The sequence below is a fragment of the Mangifera indica genome, chromosome 16 (genome assembly GCF_011075055.1).
Source record: "Mangifera indica cultivar Alphonso chromosome 16, CATAS_Mindica_2.1, whole genome shotgun sequence".
NCBI lineage: Eukaryota > Viridiplantae > Streptophyta > Magnoliopsida > Sapindales > Anacardiaceae > Mangifera > Mangifera indica.
This window is the reverse complement of record NC_058152.1, coordinates 7,653,586-7,675,476: the sequence shown is the minus strand read 5'-3', so window position 1 is coordinate 7,675,476 and position 21,891 is coordinate 7,653,586. Positions and strand designations below refer to the sequence as shown.

The following is a 21,891-nucleotide window of genomic DNA, read 5'->3' as shown; positions in this document are numbered from 1 at the left end:
AGTCTAGCTCTTGAATAAAAGGTTGAATTCAGTATTGAACTAGCATTAGACATAACACCCATTTCTAAGATACCTTATAAAATGGCCCCAAAAGAACTACAAGAGTTAAAGAAACAACTCTATTAATTGTCAGAGAATAGGTTCATTCAATTGAGTCACTCTCTTTGGAAAGTTCCCCTTTTATTTGTTAAAAAGAATTATAGGTATACAAGAATGTGCATCGACTACTGAGAGCTTAACAAGGTAACATTAAGAACAAGTATCCATTGCCTCAAATTGATGACTTGTTTGACTAACTAAGGGATTCAGTGGTATCCTTAAAGATAGACTTAAGATCCGCTACCACTAAGTAAAGGTAGCTAAGCAAGATCTTCCCAAAACAACCTTTCAAACGAGGTATGGACATTTCAATTTTGTAATAATGTTGTTTGAACTAACAAATACTCCCATAGTGTTTATAGATTTGATGAATAAAGTATTCCATGACTATTTAGATAAGTTTAAAATAATCTTCATATATGACATCTTGGTATATTCTAGAAGTCACAAGGACATGACCAACACTTGAGACTTACTCAACAGAGGTTAAAAGAGAAACAACTGTATGTTAAATTCAGCAAGTGTGAATTTTGGCTAGATCAAGTAACCTTTTTGTGGCATATAGTATCAACAGAGGGGATATCAGTGAACTCGAGTAAGATCAAGACAGTAATAGACTAGTAGAAGCCAAAGATAGTTAAAGAGGTTCGTAATTTTCTGTAATTAGTAAGATATTATCAGCTATTTGTTAAAGGATTCGCCAAGTTAACTAAAACTTTCACAATTCTTACAAAGAAAGATATTCACAAATTCTATAAGCAAGGAAAAGGGCATTGCCTCCATGAGTAGAGCAAAGAAAAAAACAAACGACCTTAAAAAGGTCCAAAAGTTGGACCAAAGAAAAAGAACTTTAAGAAAGACTAACCCAATACAGACAAGGCCAAGGCAAATGGGCAGTGTTTCCACTACAACAAGGATGAACACTGGAAAAGGAATTGTCCTTTATACCTTAAGAGTTTGAAAGAAAAAAACAAGTATATTTCCTTCATTTGTGACAAAAATTGAGTTAAATATTAATTCAAATAATCAAATTTAGATATTAGATTCAACAATTGCATCTTACATATGTGTGTTATTACAAGACCTATAGAATAGTTCTACACTGTCTAAGAATGAAGTCCTTTTAAAGATAGCTAATAAAGCAAGAGATGCAATTGAAGTCATAAGGGATCATTCTCTAAAGCTTTCATCAGATCATCTTTTGAGATTGCACAAAGTTTTGTGTTTTGCTAAAGCTATTGGAAATATATTTTATATATTTCTCTTATGTAAAATGGTTACAATGTACAGTTCAATATAATGAATGTCTGATTCATTTTGGAAATTCTCTAGCTGGCAAAGCAATAAATACAAATGGTTTGTATGTTTTGAAACTAAATGATCTTAATATTATAAATTATGTCATGAATAAAGATCTCCAGAAGAAATTAATCCAAGGTTACTTTGGCATTATCATTTTGGTTATATAAGGGACAATAAGATAATGAGATTAAAAACAAGTGAAATTTTAAATTCATTGGGTTCTAAACCTTATCCAACTTGTAAATCCTATCGTCAAGAAAAATTGACCAAATTACCTTTTAAAAATAAAGTGAAAAGATCTAAATAGAACTAATGCATTTTGATGTATGTGGACCATTTGGTGAAATGGCGAAAGATGGTTTTTAATACTTCATCACCTTTACCGACGATTATTCAAGGTATGGGTATGAGTATTTAATGAAATACAACTATGAATCCTTCAAAACGTTCAGGAAATTTAAGAATGAAGTAGAGAAACAATTTGAAAAGAATATCAAAGCCTTACGATCATATCATAGAGGTAAATATTTGAGTATGAAATTTCGAGACTACTTGAAGGAAAATGGAATCATATCCTAGATGACTCCTCTATATACACCACAAAATAATAGTATATCAGAAAGAAGGAATCGCACCTTATTAGATATGGTACAGTCCATGGTAAGTTTTATAAACCTACCTATGTAATTATAGGAATATGCATTGCTTACAACTGCACATATTCTAAATAAAGCACCATCCAAATCAGTTCAGAAAACACCATATGAGATATGGTATGGTAAGCCTCCCAGTGTCAATTATCTTAAAATTTGGGAATGTCTAGTTTATATTAAATTAATTAAAACCAATGAGCTAGAGATCAAGTCTGAAAACACTCGGTTCATAGGATATCCTAAAGATTGTTTAGGATGTTACTTTTACTTTTTGACTGATAAAAGAATTTCAATTAGCAGAAATATGCACTTTTTAGAGAATAAGTTCTTGTAAGAAGAAGGTGTAAGAAAAATAATATAGCTCAAAAAAATTTCAAAGAACCTCAAATTGAACAAACCGAGCTAGGAGAGTCTTTTTTATAGACCTCTACATTTGATGTACCAATTCTAGTTCAAAGATCTTTTAGAGTATTCAAACCTCCAAAAAGATATAAATTTCTTCATAGACAAGATTTTGAATCTTACTTAACGGGAAAAATAAATCATAATGATGATCCTAGATGCTATGAGGAAACAATACTGGATATTGATTTAGGTATATGGCTAGAAGCAATGAGTTTTAAAATTAAATCCATGTATACTAATAAAGTTTGGATACTTATTGATTCATCAGAAGGAATTGTTTCTATTGGCTATAAGTGGGTCTTCAAGAGAAAGATTAGCAAGGATGGGCAAGTAAAGACTTATAAGACACAACTAGTAGCAAAAGGTTATACTAAAAAACAAGGGTTAGATTATGAGGAAACATGATTAAATCCATCTAAATAACGCTAACTATCGCAGTATACCATGATTATGAAATTTGGCAAATGGATGTCAAAACTGCGTTCCTTAATGGATTCATTGAGGAAACCATATATATGGAATAACCCATAGGTTTTGTATCTACTTCTAAAAGATATAAAGTATGCAAGTTGTATCGATTCATTTATGGATTAAAACAAACTTCCAAAAGCTAGAATATTCGATTCATTGAAATAATCAAATTATTTGGTTTCAAAAGGAATCCGAATGAATCTTGTGTTTACAAATGGGTCAAAGATCATGTCATTACATTTCTCATATTATATGTAGATGACATACTACTAATGGGTAATGACATTGGTATAATGAATAAGATCAAGATATGGTTATCTAGAACTTTCTTAATGAAAGATTTGAAAAATTTTACATATGTCTTTAGAATTCATATCTATAGAAATAAAACAAAAAGGATAATTAAATTATCCAAAAAATTGTACATAGAAAAGTTGTTGAAAATGTTCAACATAGAAAACTCGAAAAGATGACTTTTGCCTTTCACTCATGATTTTCATCTTTCTAAAGATATGAGTCTAAAAACTGATAAAGAGCAATGATGGATGCATAATGTGCCTTATGTTTCGGCTATAGGCAAACTCATGTACGTAATGCTATGTACAAGGTCTAATATAACATTTTTTGTAAGTGTTATGAGCAAATATCATACCAATCTAGAGGAGAAACATTGGTCAACTGTGAAATCAATCTTTAAGTACTTAAAAAGGACTAAGGATTTTGTTCTGAGTTATAGGTATTTAGAGTTAAACATTAAAGGATACTTAGACTGATTTCCAGTCAGACATTAATGATAAAAAGTCTATGTCAGGGTTCATTTTTATTTGTAATGGAAGTGTTGTTAGTTAGGAGAGTTTAAAACGAATAGCCACAACTGACTCTACTATAAAAGTTGAATATATTGTTACTTCAGAAGCTGCAAATGAGGCTATATTGATGCATAAGTTTGTATCTGAACTTTGTGTGATTCTAAACATAGCTTATTCGATAACAATGTTCTGTGATAATACTGATGCTATTGCATAAACAAAAGAACGAAAGACACATCAAAAGTTCAAACATATTCAGCGAAAATATCACATTTTAATAGAATTTGTTGAAACTAGAGAGATTATAATTCAAAAAACACTGTTAGCAGATAACGTTGTTGACCTACTAACTAAGGGAATGACATTAAAACAGTTGGACCATCATCTTGAGAAGATGGGTATGCAATACAACAACAAATGACTCTAGTGCAAGTAGGAGTTTTGTTAGTGTTTCCCTTATGAACTATTCGTGTTATCGATTTTAGGGTATTTCATCTTGTATATAATCTTTTAAATAATTTATTAATAAAGAAGTAATTTTGTTGTTCATATGCATAATTTGTTTCTTTTTTTTTGCGATAATATAAAGTATGTGTATGAACCGTTTGAATGACTTACTTAATACAAACTAAATCATTGAATTGCTTTCTACGGACATGATGCAACTTGGACAATTATATCATATAGTAAGTATACTGAATATCTCCGTTAAATGTCATGAGATAATATTAGTGTGGGTGAAGTTTATGATGCAAAATAGGTTGATAACAACAACTTGGACGATCATGTCATTACGGTATTAGATAGATTAACAGTTAGAAAATCATTTTTCAAACATAACCAATAAAGATAAGTCACATAATCATTAAATCATAATCAATGACTTATCATAAGAGCATACTAGTGTACGAAGTAATCTTTTGACTTGAGACATCATGGTTGAATCTGATATAAATACGAATGATTCATATGGTGAATATATATGAGGTTAACCACATCTCGTAAGACAAATCATACTAGTCATGTGTTATTTGTATGTAGAGAAGAATAATAGTCAAAATGTGATCAGTTGACTCAAAAAGTATTGGGTTTTGAATATCCATTGATTTGACCCCGATCTAAGTTCTAGAGCAAATATTGATAAATATTGAAAATCAAATATTTGGCCAAAGTATAATGTAAGTTATATGAAGGATGATCATTATAACATGTTTTGAATATTTAAATCGAAGATTCATAAAGTATAATGTAAGTTTCTGAATAAACTTTTAGATCGTCTGAAAAAAGACTCACAGCTACGCCATAGTAAATCTAAAGGGTCACACCAATAAACCAAACTTACGAAAGTGAGAATTAATTATCTAGGGTTGGCTAACACCTTTTGAAGGATAATAAGAATCATATAAAATTTTATATGGATACAAAGATAACATCTTAAAAGTTAAGGTGTTAGTGAGATAAAATTAATGTGGTTAAAATATATTTTATATATGACAAATATTTAAATCAACATTTTGGTGGGCTAAAAGTAGAATTTTAGTTCTATATAATGTACAAAAAGAAACTCTAGACATTTGATATCTTTCTCTTTGAATGAGATCTCAATTCTAGCGACGGTCTCATTAGATATCTTACAACTAGAATAACTCTTTTTTTAGAGCCAGTTCATTCAAAAAAAGTTAGTTCGTTCAAAAAGAGTTAGTCTATTTTAAACTAAAAATTCTCTCACTGAAATTGCAAAACTCTCTCCATTTTCTCAACCTCACAACAAGGGTTGTCTTTTATCTTAGTGGTAGACTTTCTTTGGAGGTCTTACAAGTGAAAGACTCATTCCATCATCCCATATCTATATAAGAGGTGAAGGAGAAAGTAAAATCTTTATCCTTTCTCTCTTTTGCAAATGCATGTTTTGATTCTTTCTCTCTTGACATGTATGTTTATTTTGCATCTATTCTCTTCACCCAATTTTTCAATATCTACATATCTGTATCTAATAAATTATACGTGTTTTTTATTTTTCAATTTGGTTGTATTATGGATGTTTTCATAACATCCCATATGCTTATTGGGCTTTTCTCAATGGCAATGTCATCTCAAATGACTAGTGTCAAATGATGTATGTTGTTATCTTGGACATTTGGTGAAATCCCAAATGTCATCCATAAGGTGCACCTTATACATTTATTGCCTGAACTTGGACTAAGGCCTTTCCTACTATCGCACATGTATCTTAAATAATACGACACCCATCATTGGTGCATAATTATCCAAGGGTATTAAAATTGTGTGTGTATGTGTATATATATTTTTGTGTGTGTAAACCCTATGGCTTTCACTACCACACTACCTATAGTTTGGTGGTTCACATTAGTATTGTACATCATTTTCATTTTTTGACTTGAAATCACTCCGATTGAGGTACATGTCGTTATCCACACAGTTAGACACATCCATAATGATTTCTCATCACCAACAACCATCATTGGGGCCTTATTATTGGTTTTCTTTATTATCATCCTTTCCAAAGGTAAATTAGTCATTTCTCTTTGCATAAGAACAAGTGCTCATTATTGCGATTGATCATTCATAAATTTTTATTCATGAACGAATGGTACTCACAAGTTTGAATAGGCATTCCTTTAATTTCTGACTAACAGTCACACTCTTCTACTCATTCTCACCCAAGCTAAGTCGTTCTACTTATGCCTCCATGAACAATCGCTCATCCCATATTGGACGAACGTTCATGACCATTATAAGACACTTCTGTCAAACGTTCTTATGACGAACGAACTAATTCTACACTATTGTAAAAAGAGGAACGATTGTATTGTTACCTAGTAATGATCATTTCATGCGATCTACAGAATTTCAATTAGCCTATTCCTATGAATTTTGACTGGCTTTTCACATTTCAATCAGACCTCCTTAATAATAATAGGTTTCTAATACTCTAACATCCAAGTGGATTCCATAAACCAAACAAAATACAAGCTCAACTTCAAAGTCTATGATTTATCACATATTCCATTGTGAAATTCGTATAAGTATACAACTCATCCAATACTAAATAATGCATAATAAACATGTCTTCCATTCCACCAACATCATTATCATGAGATATTCAACATAAAAACAAATAAAGAAAAGCATAAAATTTCTCGACATAAACTCGTGAATCCAAGGAGAAAGTCATTTACTTACCTGTCTTTCGGCAAAAGCACAAGACTTTTCACGTGGTTTTGGTTTTCCTATACATCCTGGAGCTTTAGAGTTCCTTTTCACATTGGTTCTTTGTACTTTGTAATTTGGTAATGAACCAAACAACCATGACGCCCTTTTTATTTTCCAAAAATAATATCAAGAACAAGTGTTCTCTTTTAGAAACAATTGTTCCATATGTTGCCTATTAATGGAAAATCTCGACTTCATCATGAAATTGGCTCTTATCTAATTTCAAATCAACAAATGGACATTCATGCATATCATGAACGGTCGGTATGCCTCCAAACTTATTCATTTTTAGACATCACACAAGAAAAGACTATTTTACCCTTGTCAACACACATAGAGGCATGTAACATACCCACACGGTTCTGCAACCTCAAAATAATACACAATAAAGTCAAGTATAATCCATAAGGTAGAAAGACATAAATACCTTTGGGCATACCTATGAGTGTTATAGAAAGAAGATAAAAGTCAATCGTATTGACTTCATTGAAGTGACCTGATTTGGGTGCAAAAGTATACTTAATAATGTTATGGAAGGTATGGGTAGATGGAGTATGATATTGTTGGGGCAGATACACTATCACATCATGGTTGGGATTGCTATTAATAGATCAAAAGCAATAAGATATAAAGAGTCGATAAAATGCTAACCAAAGGGTAAATAATAAGACCTTGAACGACTGGAAGACCAAAAGTGATGTGAAGGTTGGAAGTAGAGAAATCATTATGACAACCTTTGACATAAGTGGTGGCTTCATTATGAAGCTAATCATACTCCATGCTCGTTCATAATTGATGAACAAAAGTAGAATAAACATGAACACCTAAAGTGACAATCTAGTCTACCTAAGTCTATCAAAAAGAACCTAAGATTAAATTGGGCTAACAAATCAAACTTGATAGCATGGGTTTTACATAGGGCAGACCAACAATAACGATTAGCATAAATCGAAACAACATAGCTGACCAAAAATCAGAGCAATTGACGAGAGTTTTCGAAGACTCAACTTGATCTACATTGGCTAAAGTTTTATCCTTAACGTTTTATCCTTAACGTTTTTATATGACTTAGGGGAACATCTAGAACTCCTACAGACCCTAAAATTAAGCATAGCTAATCAAGGCATAAAAATAAGGTTTAAATTAATAAAACTAAGAAGTAAGAGAACCAATACTACACTGAATGCTATGAAATGTGATAGAATGAAAAAACAACTCCGTATGTACATACAAGGGCAAAATTGTAATTTCAAATAAATAGACTTAAATTCGAAAACCAAATGCAAACCCAATATGAAAATGGTGAGAGGAAGCCAATGATGTGGTAAAAATTCAAAATGGATGACTAAAATGATATTTTAGGACAGAAACTAAAATTAAGATGATGAAATAATGTGTTTCAGTAAATTGATATATAAAAATAATTATTATATTTAGTTTGTAATGATATATGAATATTAAAATATTATTTTACTTAAATATCCTTAATATTTTAAACTAAATTTATTAAAGATAAAATTATAACAAAGTTAGTATTACTTTCGTAATTTTTTAATACTTAAGCAAAAAAGGTTAATCATATTATCTCTTATATCTTATTATAATACTATATTTGATAGGTGTAAATAATTATTCTATTTGATAATTATAAATAATTATTATATTTGATTTGAAATAATAAAAAAATACTGATATATTATTTTATTTAAATATTCTTAAATATAATTATTATAAAATATTTTTTTATTAATTGAAAAAAAAGTTAATTTTGTCCTTAAAAATTAATAAATAAATATATAATTATAATAAAATTAAAATTATTATAATAATATTTTAATAAATAAAATAAAAATATCTTTATATTAACTATTATATTGTTATTAATAATAGAAAATTATTAAAATTATTTTTTAATAATAAAGAATTCCATACTTTCCCGATCAAATCATCTATTCTAAATAAAACAAGCTACTTCTTAAGAATCGAAGCACGAAATTGACAGGTGTTCTATTCTCTCATAAGAGGCCTCACCAAAAAGCATAATATCATACACTTGGGAACTCCTGATTACTGCCCTTTCTTAAACAAGAAAAGCAATAAACGGAACAGAGAACAGTCACAATCATCTTTCTGCTTTGCCTCTTAAACGAATTACAAAATCAGAACAAAATCAACTTCAAATTTTCAAGTTCTGTATCCATGAAACAGAGAAAGCTTCTTCTTCACCAAAAAGTCGAGGTCTTTTTATTTTATATTTGTTTTCTAATGATACAAGTTTAAGCTGGTTCAAACTTTATCCTTTTTTTTTCTTGGGTGTAATTTCGATGCAATTTTGAATTGTTTTTGTTTGCATTTCATGGATTTTGTCGGTGTCGTCTGAAGTGTTGATTTCTAATGAAATGTTTGAATTTTATTTTGAATTTCATTTTTTACTGCCTTTTTTTCTGGACACTATCAAACAGTAATGTTTTCATCTGGGTAATCGTTAATGTTTGATAAAATTTTAAATTATTGTTTTATGGAGTGAAAATTATATGGGTCTATAGTTTTTGAGTTAAATTTGTAATTTCTTGGTGATGGTGAGTTGGATGGTTCAGTTCTGCAATTTGAGTCAATCTCTCGTCTTCTTTTAATAAAAAGTAAATTCTTTTTTTTTTTTTAACTTTATGCTTTTATTTTGTTAAATTTTCTTGAATTCGCAGACTGATTGTTTGTTGGGTTTTTTTTTTTTTTTTCCTTTGACATACTCTCTTATGAAAATTTCGAAATCTATGTTTTATGGTGTTTGTCTCTCCTGCACGTTCGCCTGAACAGTAATTTTTTCATCTGGGAATCTGTTAATCTTAGATAATTTTTAAATAGATTGTTTTATGAACTGAAAACTCTCTGTTGCAGTAACTGAGTTGAATTTTTGTTTAATTGGTGAGTTGGATTTGTTTAGGTTCGACAATTTGAGGAAGGATTAAGGGGCTCATGGCATCCTGGTGTGGTTGTTGGGGTTTCTGACTTATGCCGTATGATTGAATATGATGAACTCCTATGTGAAAATGGTGACTCGAAGCTCATTGAGTCAATTCCGGTCACTGAGGCAATTGATGGCCTTCATCGCCGCCGCCATGTTTCCTCCACCTATCGTGGACGTATTCGGCCTCCACCTCCCTGGTCACAAGTTGATTCTAGTGAGAAGTTAGGTTTTGGGGTTTGTGTTGATGCTTGGTTTGAGGATGCATGGTGGGAAGGTGTTATTTTCGATTGTGATCACAATGCAAATGAGCGATGTGTTTTCTTTCCTGATGAGGTTGATGAACGCAAATTCTGTGTGAGTCAGTTGCGTGTAGCTCATGAATGGGATGAGTTCTTGGGGGGTTGGAAGGACCGGGGTGTGTGGATATTGGTACAGTTGGCCAGGGATCTTGAAGGAGATGTTCCATTGGCTAAGTTTGTAAAGAAGATTTGGTCTGCCTTGCAGTTAAATTATGGATTTATGAAGATGATTTCAGAGTGGCCATGCGGAGTTAGGTCTGTGTGGAATAGATACTTCATGGATGTTGTTTATGAAATTGCCATTAGATTGAGTCGGCGAGATCTAGGTTATCACAAAATCTTGTCATACTTGGTGGCAAAGAAAGGAAATAAATTGAAGGCTTCCCAACAAGCTAGTTCAAATTCTTCTCTCTGTGATTCACTAATTCAATTAAGAAATCACAAAACTGTGTCATATAAAATCAGAAAGAAAGGAAATAAATCAAAGGAATCTCAGCATGCTGTTTTAAATTCTCATCCATGCGATTCTCTGGTTAAGGTAAAAAATCACAGTGAATTCAAGGTTACCAGATCAAGTCAAAAAGGAGGAGAAGATTCTTATGGTAAATGCAATAAAAGGCAGCAGTTACCAAGTTCAAAATTGGAAAATGAGAAACAGCCCCTGACAAACACAATTGATCAGAATGGTTTTGAGGATAATAATCTGTGTAAGGAAAAGGATATGACAACTGGTCCTTCATACATGGAGAAAGCTACTGTTAGCAAAGATGTCTGTGATAGAAGTCCCAATTGTGGTTCAGATTTACACCAAGAAGCAAATTGTGTTTCTTTTCCTATACAAAAGAAGCCTGATCGGTTAGAATCCAATACAGAGAAGCTAAATTCTGCTGTAACGTGTGAAGGTGACCATAATAAGTTCCTCACAGATACTTCAAGAGAGGAGAAAACTTCTCAGTGTTTGCATCACGTTCAAAAATATCAATCAGTTAAAAGACAAAGAAATTTGAAAAAAAGAAGTTTTAACAATAAACTTCTTATGGTTTTTACTGACTTTTTGGAGAAGCAGAAGGACAAGAAGGCATCTGTTTTTGTTGTGCAGAAGAGAAGGAACTGCTCAATAATGAATAAGAGGGAGTTGAAGAAGTCTCAACAAGTCAATTCAAAACTAAAGTTAACACCTAAGATTGAAGAACATGGGCTGAATGCTGTTAGGACAAGGAATTCTTTATTTTCTAAATCCTGTCTCCCAACTATGCAATTTGATGAATATGGTAAAAGTTTTAGGCTTAAAGATACAGTGTCTAATTCTAGAAAGCATAAGATGAAGCAAGGATATTATACTGGTCAACTAAGGGACACAATCTGTAGTGTTTGCCACCACTGGGGAGACCTTGTCCTTTGTGATCACTGCCCTTCTTCATATCATTTGAGTTGCCTTCACCTTAAGGTGTGTTTTCATTTTCTATATTATTGATCTGATTCTCTTGATCAGTTTTTATTCATTCTGTGGCTAATCTAATTACAAGTGAAAATCTGTAATTATTACTTGAATGTAATGAACCAATTTTTATGCAACTTGATTTTAAAAGTTTTTGAACTGCAAAAGAGCTTGTTTATTGTGCTGTTTCTTCTCTATAGAATAGTGCTAGCATTTGTAACTCATTAAATCTATGCTTTTAGAACTTTTACATCTTGTTCTTATTCTTGGATAGTTGTTGGAATCTTTTCATTCAATTAGACAATATGTTTTATATTTGGTGAAGGCATGTGCATGTATGTAGATTCATTTGATTAATGACTTCCATGATTTTAATTATCTGATTTTGCATGCTACATGATGTTAAAATTTTTTTAAAATAAAAAATAAAATTAAGTGATTTACTGCACCATTTCTTCTCTATAGAATAATGCTGTGATTTATTTGTTATTAGATCTATGCTTTAATGCAATTTTAAAATTTTCTTCTTTTCGTAGTCAGTTGCTGGAATTTTTACATGCAACAGTGCAAGATCTTTCATCTGTGGTCATGGCCAATGTCTAATATATTTGGAGCATGTTTCATTCAATCAGTGACTGGCACTGTTGAAATTCTGCCAAAATATTCTTCCTTGATCCAGTTCATAATTTACGAGTGGTAATTTGGTGTGTCAATGTAAAAAGAAGAAGCTACACACATTATATATAAAACTTACGAATAAATCATATTGTTCAGGCAACCTAAGCATATGTTCTAGAATCTTAAAACTTAAATTTCTTATCCCATACATTTATAGATAAATAGTGTCCCTTTTTTGTTTTAAATATATTGAATCAAAAGTTCATTATTGTAATTCATTTTTGAGAAGAAACATATAAATATCATTCATTGATTGAGTAATCACAAAAGAGTGAACAAGATGTCTACACAAGTTAAGGATCCATTTGAAAGATTACAAAGGAATTGTTCATTATCATTAATTGGTTATTGATTCTATTTCAGGCTTTTCCAGGCCGAAATTGGTTTTGTCCAGCTTGTTGCTGTGGATTATGTGGATTGAGCGATTCCAATGAAGATAATCAACAGTTCACTAATACTTGCTTTCAGTGCACCCGCAGATGTGTGTTTTGATCTTAGTAACTGTTTAGAGTTACCCTTTCAGCTTAAATATTTATGCCTTTGTCATTGCTTCCTTGCAGATCATGTGACTTGCTTGATTAAAGCTGGAAGCCTATCTCCTACAAATTACCCTTCAGACAGTTTTTGCAAGGCGGCTTGTTTTAAGGTACTTTTGTTCTATTATCTCCAATTCCTTGAAGGAAGGAAATATCTTATCTTTCAGGAAATTCTTCCCTTCTGTATCGGTTTCTCAGGGACCATTAAATTTTGTTATTCCAAAATTACTGTTTACATTTGTGATCTGAAAACATGTTTAAAATAATATTCAAAATTGTTTTCAGAGTTAAAATCTCTGGAAAACAGAGAAGGTATTTTTCTCATTTTTATTTTTTAATTTTAGATTAATTTTTTCCATGATATTTGAAAATTGATTTCCAAAATATTTAACCAACTGCATTTCCTTAAAATCTGTTATTTCCCTTGTTTCAGAAACAACAATTATATTTATTTCCTAAACCAAAATGGACCTGTCACATTGCAAGTTAATTAATAGAGAAATATCTTGTTTTCTGACATTGGAAGTGTTATGAAGTATTTTATATAGCATGCATGGGGCTGTATGGCCCCTAAAACCATTCCATTCCCCTCCTACTGAAGTTTGATCATTATTACAGTTAAAAAAAATAAAACTTCTACTGAACAACGCTAACCTCTATAGTGAATACAAGATTAATAGTTCAATGCATAGTTGCATAATAATTACTTCAAAATAATAAAAATGTTAAAATTTGATGCGAAAAATGATTTATGGAAAGTATATTCATTTATAAGACATCCTTTCACAAAACTTTAATTTCTTATATTGATATTTTATTTTACCCAATATTAATCCATTGTAGTTATAATAGTTATGCATAGTAATTTTAACTAATGGTAATTTGTAATTAAAAGAGCAAGTGTGAATTATTTTTATGGTGCAAATAGCCCTACCCCTATGCAAATTTCTCTTATTTGTTCCAATTTAGAGGTAAATTCTTGTTGGGACCTCTTTTATTCATCTTTTGTCTTCTTTTTTTGGCTTAAAGAATTTGCTTTGTTATCTTTACTCAATAGGCATTTCTGGGTTGTAAAAAATTGACATTGTAAACTGCTTTCAGTTGTCTTCCCAACTTCACCGGCTTTTAGGAATCTCAAATCCCACTATTGTGGATGGATTGACTTGGACCTTGATGAGGTCAATGAGAAGTGCCTGCAACCCTTTTGGTATATCAAGGATTGATTCTTGCATTAAGTTGTCAAGTATTCTTCGGGTTATTCATGACTGTTTTGAGCCTGTCAAGGAGCCTCATACCAATAGGGATATTGTTCGAGATGTCATTTTCAATTCCACGTAAGCCTTTCTTTCCTAATTTCTATACTAATTGAGTTTTGTGAGCGTTCTCTTTAGCGTTTAAGTTATCTAGTAGTGGTAAGGACTTGTCTGCCTCGCTTCCTTAGATTCAATAAATGAATCATGATACATACTTGTTTCTTTACCAATTGAGTTCTGTGAGCATTCTCTTTAGCATGTAAGTTCTCTGATAGTGGAAAAGACTTGTTTGCCTTGCTTCCTTAGATTCAATAAATGAATCATAATAAATACTTGCTACTTTTCAAGTTTTCCCTAAAAATTGATTGCAAAACTTCTGATGGTTAATATATTTGGACTTTAGAGTTGTATTTACAAAGATATCATATAATAATAGTCTACTATTTTCTACTAAGGATTATGATACCTAAGTTTTTCCTCTGATAAAATTAATATAGATGTCTTTGGTCTTCTCACAAATTTAGAGGAAATTGAAGAATTTCATCATATGATGAGAAAGTTGGGGTACCATAGTAAATCAAAGGTTTTCCAAATAAACAAAAACTAGCTTTGATACGAACTTCAGGAGAACTACACTTAAAAAGTCAACTATTGAGGTTGGAGAGCTTAAGACCATATAAATCCACATTAGAAGCCTATACTATCTAATGTGAGATCCAAGTTCCATACCTTGCACTTGAGATTTTAATACACCACCACGGTTTGCAGCCCCAGTACCCACGTAGACTAGTTGTGCGCTAGCTTTCTACTAGCCCCGGGTGAATATTACAATACTAGCTTCACCACTTACGTTGCACAATTGCAACTAGGAGACGTGTTGATGGTTTTAATACTAAATGATACGAACTTTAAGAGAACCACATTTCAAAAGTTAGCTATTGAGACTGGAGAGCCTAAGATCATATAAACCCTATACTAGAAACCTATATTTTCCAATGTGGGATCTAAGCCCCATATCTTACACTTGGGATTCTAATATACCACTACGCTCTGCAACTTTAACACCTAGACAGGCTAACTATGTGCGATATTACAGCATTTGCCCGGAGCTGGCAAGGAACTAGCGCATAACCAACTTGCGTGGGCGTTGTGGTTTGGATCGTGGTGGTATGTTGGGATCTCAAGTACAAGGTATGAGATTTAGATCTCACATTGAAAAGTATGAGTTTTTAGTATGAAGTTTATATAACTTTAAGCTCTCTCATCTCAATAGCTAGCTTTTAAGGTATGGTTCTCCTAAGGTTCGTATCAACCTCTTTGTATAGACATAAATTAACTAAGAAGCACATAGGGCATTTTATCTTCTTTGTGTTAGATATCATCCTATTAGCCTTATCACAAGCTTTGATATGATTATAGCCAAAGTTCTTTCTCTTTGTGAAGGTAGTCTTAAAAGATAGATAAATTTCTAGTTCCGTTCAACTTTTTGAAAGAGATTCTTTATGCCAATCTTGATAGCAAATGAAGTGGTGAGATGTAGGAAGAAAAATAGAAGGGATAGTGGTTTGGATCCCTTAGTATGCCTCTTTTTAAGCCCCCAAGAGTGATATAGCCCCTAGCAAAGTGAACATAGTAGCTCAAATGATAGCTCTTAAAAAGATAAACCCACATAATATCATCCAAAGTAGAAGATATTGTGTCCTTTGTCTCTAAATTTGTGTAACCCGTGCTAAAACAACAACGAAGGCACCGTGCGTTAGCATTTACATTTACCCATTGGCTGTTGTTTAATGAATGACATAAATATGGCCCCAATAATTTTTGTTTTGTTCTAACTTTTTTTTTTTAAACCAATATGGGGAAGTGTGAAATGTATTGTTAGTGACCATTTTAACTCTATATTTCCCTAAAAGAACAAATGTTTTGACTAATTTCTTTATTAAGTATACCGAAGATTGTTCTTCATGTTATTTTTTAAACATTCTTTAAAAATTTTCTTCTCCATGTATTTTAGCAATAAAAATACTAATGATTATGTATTAAAATGTCTTTGTTATTTAAAAAAAAGAAACACTATTGAAGATGTTTATGTGTTTTCATTTTAAGAGTTTTGTTTTAAAATAGTGGGGTTAATGTATTTTTTATTTTTATTTTTATTTAGATATTGTTTTATATGATGACAACAAACTCATACTAAAATCTTAACAATACAATATTTGATTTTCTCTTTTCATTTAAATTAATCTTTGAAGAAAAACACTAGAATATTATTGAATTGCCCTTAAGGAGTTCAATTTTTGTTAGGTAGTATTTTTAGCTTGTCTATTGGCTATTCTTGATAGAGTTAAAGTTGCAATAGGAAGTAGGAAGATTTGTGTGCTCTAAGACTGAGTTGTTATGGAAAAATTTGGAGTTCTTTTGGTTGATGAACCAAAATAATTGTTGAAGCTTCTTTTAGAGAGGAGATTTTGTTCTCATGCGATAAAGTAAAAGTTTGTGCTTCTCGGATCAGTTGTTGAACATTGCCTTCCATTGTGTGCCTTTAAATACTTTTCTTGGGATTTTGTTCTTGTCAAAGTTGAACATGTTAGACTGGAGCATCAATTTGAGGAGTTTTACAGATTGGTGGGGTAGGAGTGGGAAGGTTATCAATTTGAGTTAAATCATGTTTCCCAAAAGAACAAGATGTTTGAGGGATTGTTAAAGACAGAAAATAAAACTTGGATACAAGACATGTGAGGATACTATGTTAGGAACTTGACTTAAATATTATTAATGTAGAAATATTGTTGACAACAAGAGGTGTTAACTCCTTCCAAAGGCAATTAAAGGAGTTTTTTCCCTCCCAATTAGCCGAAGGTTGCCCAAATTACCCAAATGACAACAATAATCTCCTCCCCTTCCACAATACTCACTCTCCTTTATATATAACTCATTAAATATTATACTAATAATATCTTTATCAAATATTATCCTAATTTTATATATAATATCATAATCTTATCCTAATCATATATTTTATCATAATATAATATTATCATAATTAATTAATTAATATTATTATTATTATCAAGTCCTAACATTACTCACTCCTAAAAAACCACTTTGTCCTTAAGTCGGGATGATTTTGATTATTATTATTATTATTTTTTATATTTCTTCTTACCCAATTTGAAAAAATTCCTCTTATTTTGCTGCAATTGTTGTTAGTGGTTAGGAACATTAAATTCATGTTATTCGCCATTCCCAAAAGCACCATGCTAGCATCATTTGTCTTAAGCACTGACGCATATGCCTTGCTAGGTTCAACATCATTCACCACCAAGAATGTATAAAACATTCCAAATTCAGTCTTGATCATGTTGTCCTCCTCCTGAATTGTTTCTCTTTTCTCGACTTCCTTAGATAACAATAATGGTTGTTAAGCCTTACTTTCTTCATGTTCTTTGTTAATCACCTCTCTCTCCACTTTTTTCGTAGACGACGACGTTAGTGGCGATAGATGCAACTCCATTTCCTTTAGATCCCCTTTCAATATGTTAGGAACCTGGAGACTTACGGGTGACACTGACTGATTGCTACCTTAGTTATTTGTGCGGGTAGCGGTTTCCAGAGAAACGGGACTTGCTTGAGGACTGTTATTTGTTTGGTTTCAATGTAACAGTAAATAATTGCTGAAAACAGAATGCTATTGAATGCTATTTGATATTCCGATTGAAATAAAATTCATTAAGAAACAGAGGCATTCGGTATTCTCTTCCCCTGCTCTGGGGTTACAAAATCACACAGCATCCTCCCTGGGCTCATACAAATACTCTCTTCACTAAACAAGATAACTGAAACTCAGACAAATAACCTCCTCACCAAACAAGATAAATGAAACTCTCAAACGGTAACCAGCAACAAAAGAAATGCAACAACAACACAACTAAAACTCACACAAAACACTCAAGCTAGAACCCTCACTGATTTTGATGACCCAATGGATCCCCGAAAACTCAATACTAACCAGCTTTCGAGAGGCTGGAGCTCTCCCCACTTCCTATCTATTTCTCTCCATTCCCCCCATTTCCTTCTCCAGGTCCCTATTTCTAAATTCCTCACAACTCCTTTTTCAATCTTGGCATGCCAGCTCAGCTTCCAGCATCTTCACAATTTCTTCCTTTTTCCAGCAGATCCCAAAACTTTTGTTGCTTGTCTGCTGCTTTTTCTGCTTTTGGAGTGCTGCCATCTAGAGCTCCCATATACTGCTTACTAAAGTCACCACCACTGCTGCCATCTGCATTAAAATTACAGCCCTCAGCCACCATGATTTGCTTCCCAGTGTCTTCCTCTGCACGTGCCTTTCTTCTTGCCTTCCCTCCTCCTTTCTTCTTCTTCACATAAACTCGGGCCCTAATATTGCCCCTCCCATCTAGAGGTACCTTGTCCTCAAGGTGCAGATGAGGAAAAGCCTGAGCTAAATTTTTATACATTTCCCAGGAATTTTCATGATTATGTAAACCGTTCCATTTGATGAGCAGCTCCAGATCTCCTTGCTGCGAATAGCGAAAATCCAAGACTTCCTCAGGCTGTGCTTCCAGTTCAGCTGCCTCGTTCAAGCAGTTCGGAAAGGGTATACTGGTTATTGAAGGGCCTATCTTTTTCTTCAGCTGAGAAATGTGGAAGACTGGATGGATTCTAGCTGTCTCTGGAAGCTTGAGTTTATATGCAACCTGTCCAATTTTCTTCTCTACCTCGAAAGGCCTGTAATAGCGTGGACTCAGCTTCTCGTTAGGCCGCGACGCTAACGATCGAAGTTTGTAGGCTTGTAGCTTCAAATACGCCTGATCACCTACTGCCAGTTCTACCTTGCGCCTGTTTCAATCAACTAGCATTTTCATTCTCTGTTGGGCCTTGTGAAGCTTCGATTTCAGCCTATCCAAAACTTTATTTCGCTGCTTAATCATGATATCAACTTCCTCGACTTTGGAGGGTTCTTCCACAAACTTCAAAGAGTGGTGGCGGATCGCACCCATACACTGCCTTAAACGGCGTCATCCCCGCTGACGAATTAAACGTAGTGTTAAACCAATATTCTGCCCAAGGCAGCCAGCTCGGCCATGTACGTTGCTGTTCGAAGCAAAAACTCCTAAGATATGTCCCCAAGCTCCGATTTACGACCTCTGTTTGCCCGTCGGTCTGGGGATGGTAGGCAGAGTTGAATTTGAGAGCTGTTCCGGATGCCCTAAAGAGCTCTAACCAGAATGCACTCATGAAGACGCGGTCTCTATCCGAAATAATGGTCCGTGGGAAGCCATGGAGTCTCACGACTTCTCTAATGAAAATTCCAGCGATGTCTTTGGCCGTGTACGGATGACGAACAACGAGAAAATGCCCGTATTTAGTCAAACGATCCACTACTACCAATATTGTATCGTACCCCTTAGCTTTCGGCAGCCCCATAACAAAATCCATCGACAAATCTTCCCAAATTTTTAAAGGAACAAAGAGAGGCTGTAAGAGTCCTACCGGTGACATCGCTTCATATTTGGCCCGCTGACACACTTCACACTCTGCCACAAATCTCTTAACGTCACCCTTCATCCCCTCCTAATAAAAAATTGCTGAGATTTTTTTGTAAGTGCGGAAGAAGCCAGAGTGACCATCAAAGGGTGTAGAGTGAAATTCATTCATGAATAGTTGAACCAACCTGGAATTTCTGGGCAACACCATGCATCCTCAGTACATCAAGTTCCCTCTCCTCAGCTCATAACTGGCGTGTGCAGCTGTCTTTCTGGTCAAATCTTGTATGATTTCTCTCAATTTTTCATCCTTCATTATCTCTTCCTGTATCTTCTTTGCGTCAGCTGGAGCAACGATGGTAATGACTTTCAATTCCCCTTCTAGCCGTGGCTTCCTAGACAGGCCATCAATACCCTTGTTCTCACATCTTCACCAGCCATTTTTGCTGCTCGTGGCTTACTGTTTTTTGTTCGATTAAAAACCTGAGGCTGTGCTGGTCGGTTCTCACCTGGAAATGGCGTCCGAGCAAGTAATGTCGCCATTTCTGCAGAGCTAAAACGATGGCCATCAGTTCCCTTTCGTAAACTGACTTTTCTCGATTCTGCGGAGATAAGGCTTTACTTAAATAGGCGATGGGTCTCCCGGCTTGCATGAGAACAACACCTAACCCTGAGCCCGAAGCATTTGTTTCTATTACGAACATCTTTGTGAAGTCGAGTAGCGCGAGAACGGGGACCGTGACCATTGCTTCCTTAAATGCTTCAAATGCAGCGTGCGCCCCTCGTTCCACTTGAAAGCATTTTTTTTAACAAATCCGTTAATGGCTTCGCAATCTTTCTGTACCCAAGCACAAACTTACGATAATATCCCGTGAGTCCCAAAAACCCTCTCAAGTCACGCAAATCCCGTGGTATGGGCCAACTTCGCATATCTTCTATTTTTCGAGAGTCGGCTTCTACTCCGTGCTTTGACACAATGTGGCCCAAATAGCCTATTCTCTCCCTGCCAAATTGACACTTTTTCTTGTTGACCACTAAGCGATGACTTCTTAATATCCCCAACAACGTTCGTAAGTGCCGTAAGTGGTCATTGAATCCCTTGCTAAAGACCAAGATGTCGTCGAAGAACACTAGTACAAACTTCCTCAAGAAAGGCGAAAGATGTCATTCATCAGACTTTGGAACGTGGCAGGGGCGCTCGATAAACCGAACGGCATGACAAGGAACTTATAGTGTCCGTCGTGTATTTGGAAGGCTGTCTTCTGCACGTCGGTTTCCTTAACCCTTATCTGATGGTACCCCGAGCGCAAATCCAATTTATTGAAAATTTCAGCCCTTGCCAATTAGTCGAGGAGTTCGTTTATCGTTGGAATCGGGAACCTGTCAGGTACGGTCACACGGTTCAAAGCCTTGTAATCAACATAAAATCTCCAGCTCCCATCCTTCTTCCTCACCAACAAAACCGGGCTTGAGAACGGGTTCATGCTGGATCGAATAATCATTGCCGCAAGCATCTCCTTGACGATCTTTTCTATTTCAGTTTTCTGAAAATGTGGATAGCGGTAAGGTCTCAAGTTTGGTGGCTGCCCCCCTCCACCAACCAAATGGCATGGTCTCTATCACGTTTTGGCGATAGTCCATATGGTTCTGTAAACAAATCTTCAAACTCCCTTAACAATGGTGTCAACTTCGCTGGTATATCTTCCGTGTCCGGCTCTGAAATTTCCCTGACATTACTCGATTTTAAGGTGAAACCATCGCTCCCCTGCACTATCAATTTCAGGAGAGTTCCCACGGATGTCTCTAATCTGGTCAACTTCACATCCCCCTTCAGCTCAACCATCTGCCCATCCCATTCAAAACACATGATTTGTTTTCCCCAGTTGGTCTTCACTTTCTTGAGTTGATTCAGCCATTCGATACCCAATATCACGTCTACTCCACCCAAACTGAAAGGAAGTCTTGAATTATCTTCACCCCTTGCACAATCAACTCAACTCCTTTACATTTCCCAACTCCTCTGACTTTTCTACTATCTCCCAACATAATCGCAAATGTAGTCGACTGGATAGGAATTTGCATTTCAGCTACCAGTCGTTCTGAGATGAAATTGTGCATTGCCCCGCTGTCCAAAAGTATCAGCACCTGCCTTTCTCTGATGGCTCTAATAAACTTCATTGTCTTCGGAGAATCTATCCCCACTACTGAGCTTGGGTTAAGGTTGGCTTCCGTCTCCCTTGCTTTG

The 21,891-nt window shown here is 34.0% G+C and overlaps 1 protein-coding gene across 3 annotated transcripts in view; it reads left to right on the top strand.

Annotated features, from left to right (window-relative positions):
- Positions 1 to 9,036: 9,036 nt before the first annotated feature.
- Positions 9,037 to 21,891, top strand: part of LOC123199127 — a 31,791-nt gene continuing 18,936 nt past the window's right edge. Inside the window, exons 1-6 of one of the 3 annotated variants that reach the window (XM_044613988.1) lie at positions 9,039 to 9,211; positions 9,915 to 10,721; positions 10,788 to 11,684; positions 12,717 to 12,834; positions 12,914 to 12,999; positions 13,991 to 14,223. In XM_044613988.1, coding sequence (XP_044469923.1) covers positions 9,173 to 9,211; positions 9,915 to 10,721; positions 10,788 to 11,684; positions 12,717 to 12,834; positions 12,914 to 12,999; positions 13,991 to 14,223 — 2,180 coding nt within the window. In that variant the 5' untranslated portion in view covers positions 9,039 to 9,172. Of the gene's footprint in view, positions 9,212 to 9,914; positions 11,685 to 12,716; positions 12,835 to 12,913; positions 13,000 to 13,990; positions 14,224 to 21,891 lie in introns of all 3 variants that reach the window. The other 2 variants (XM_044613989.1, XM_044613987.1) reach the window with 2 other exon arrangements.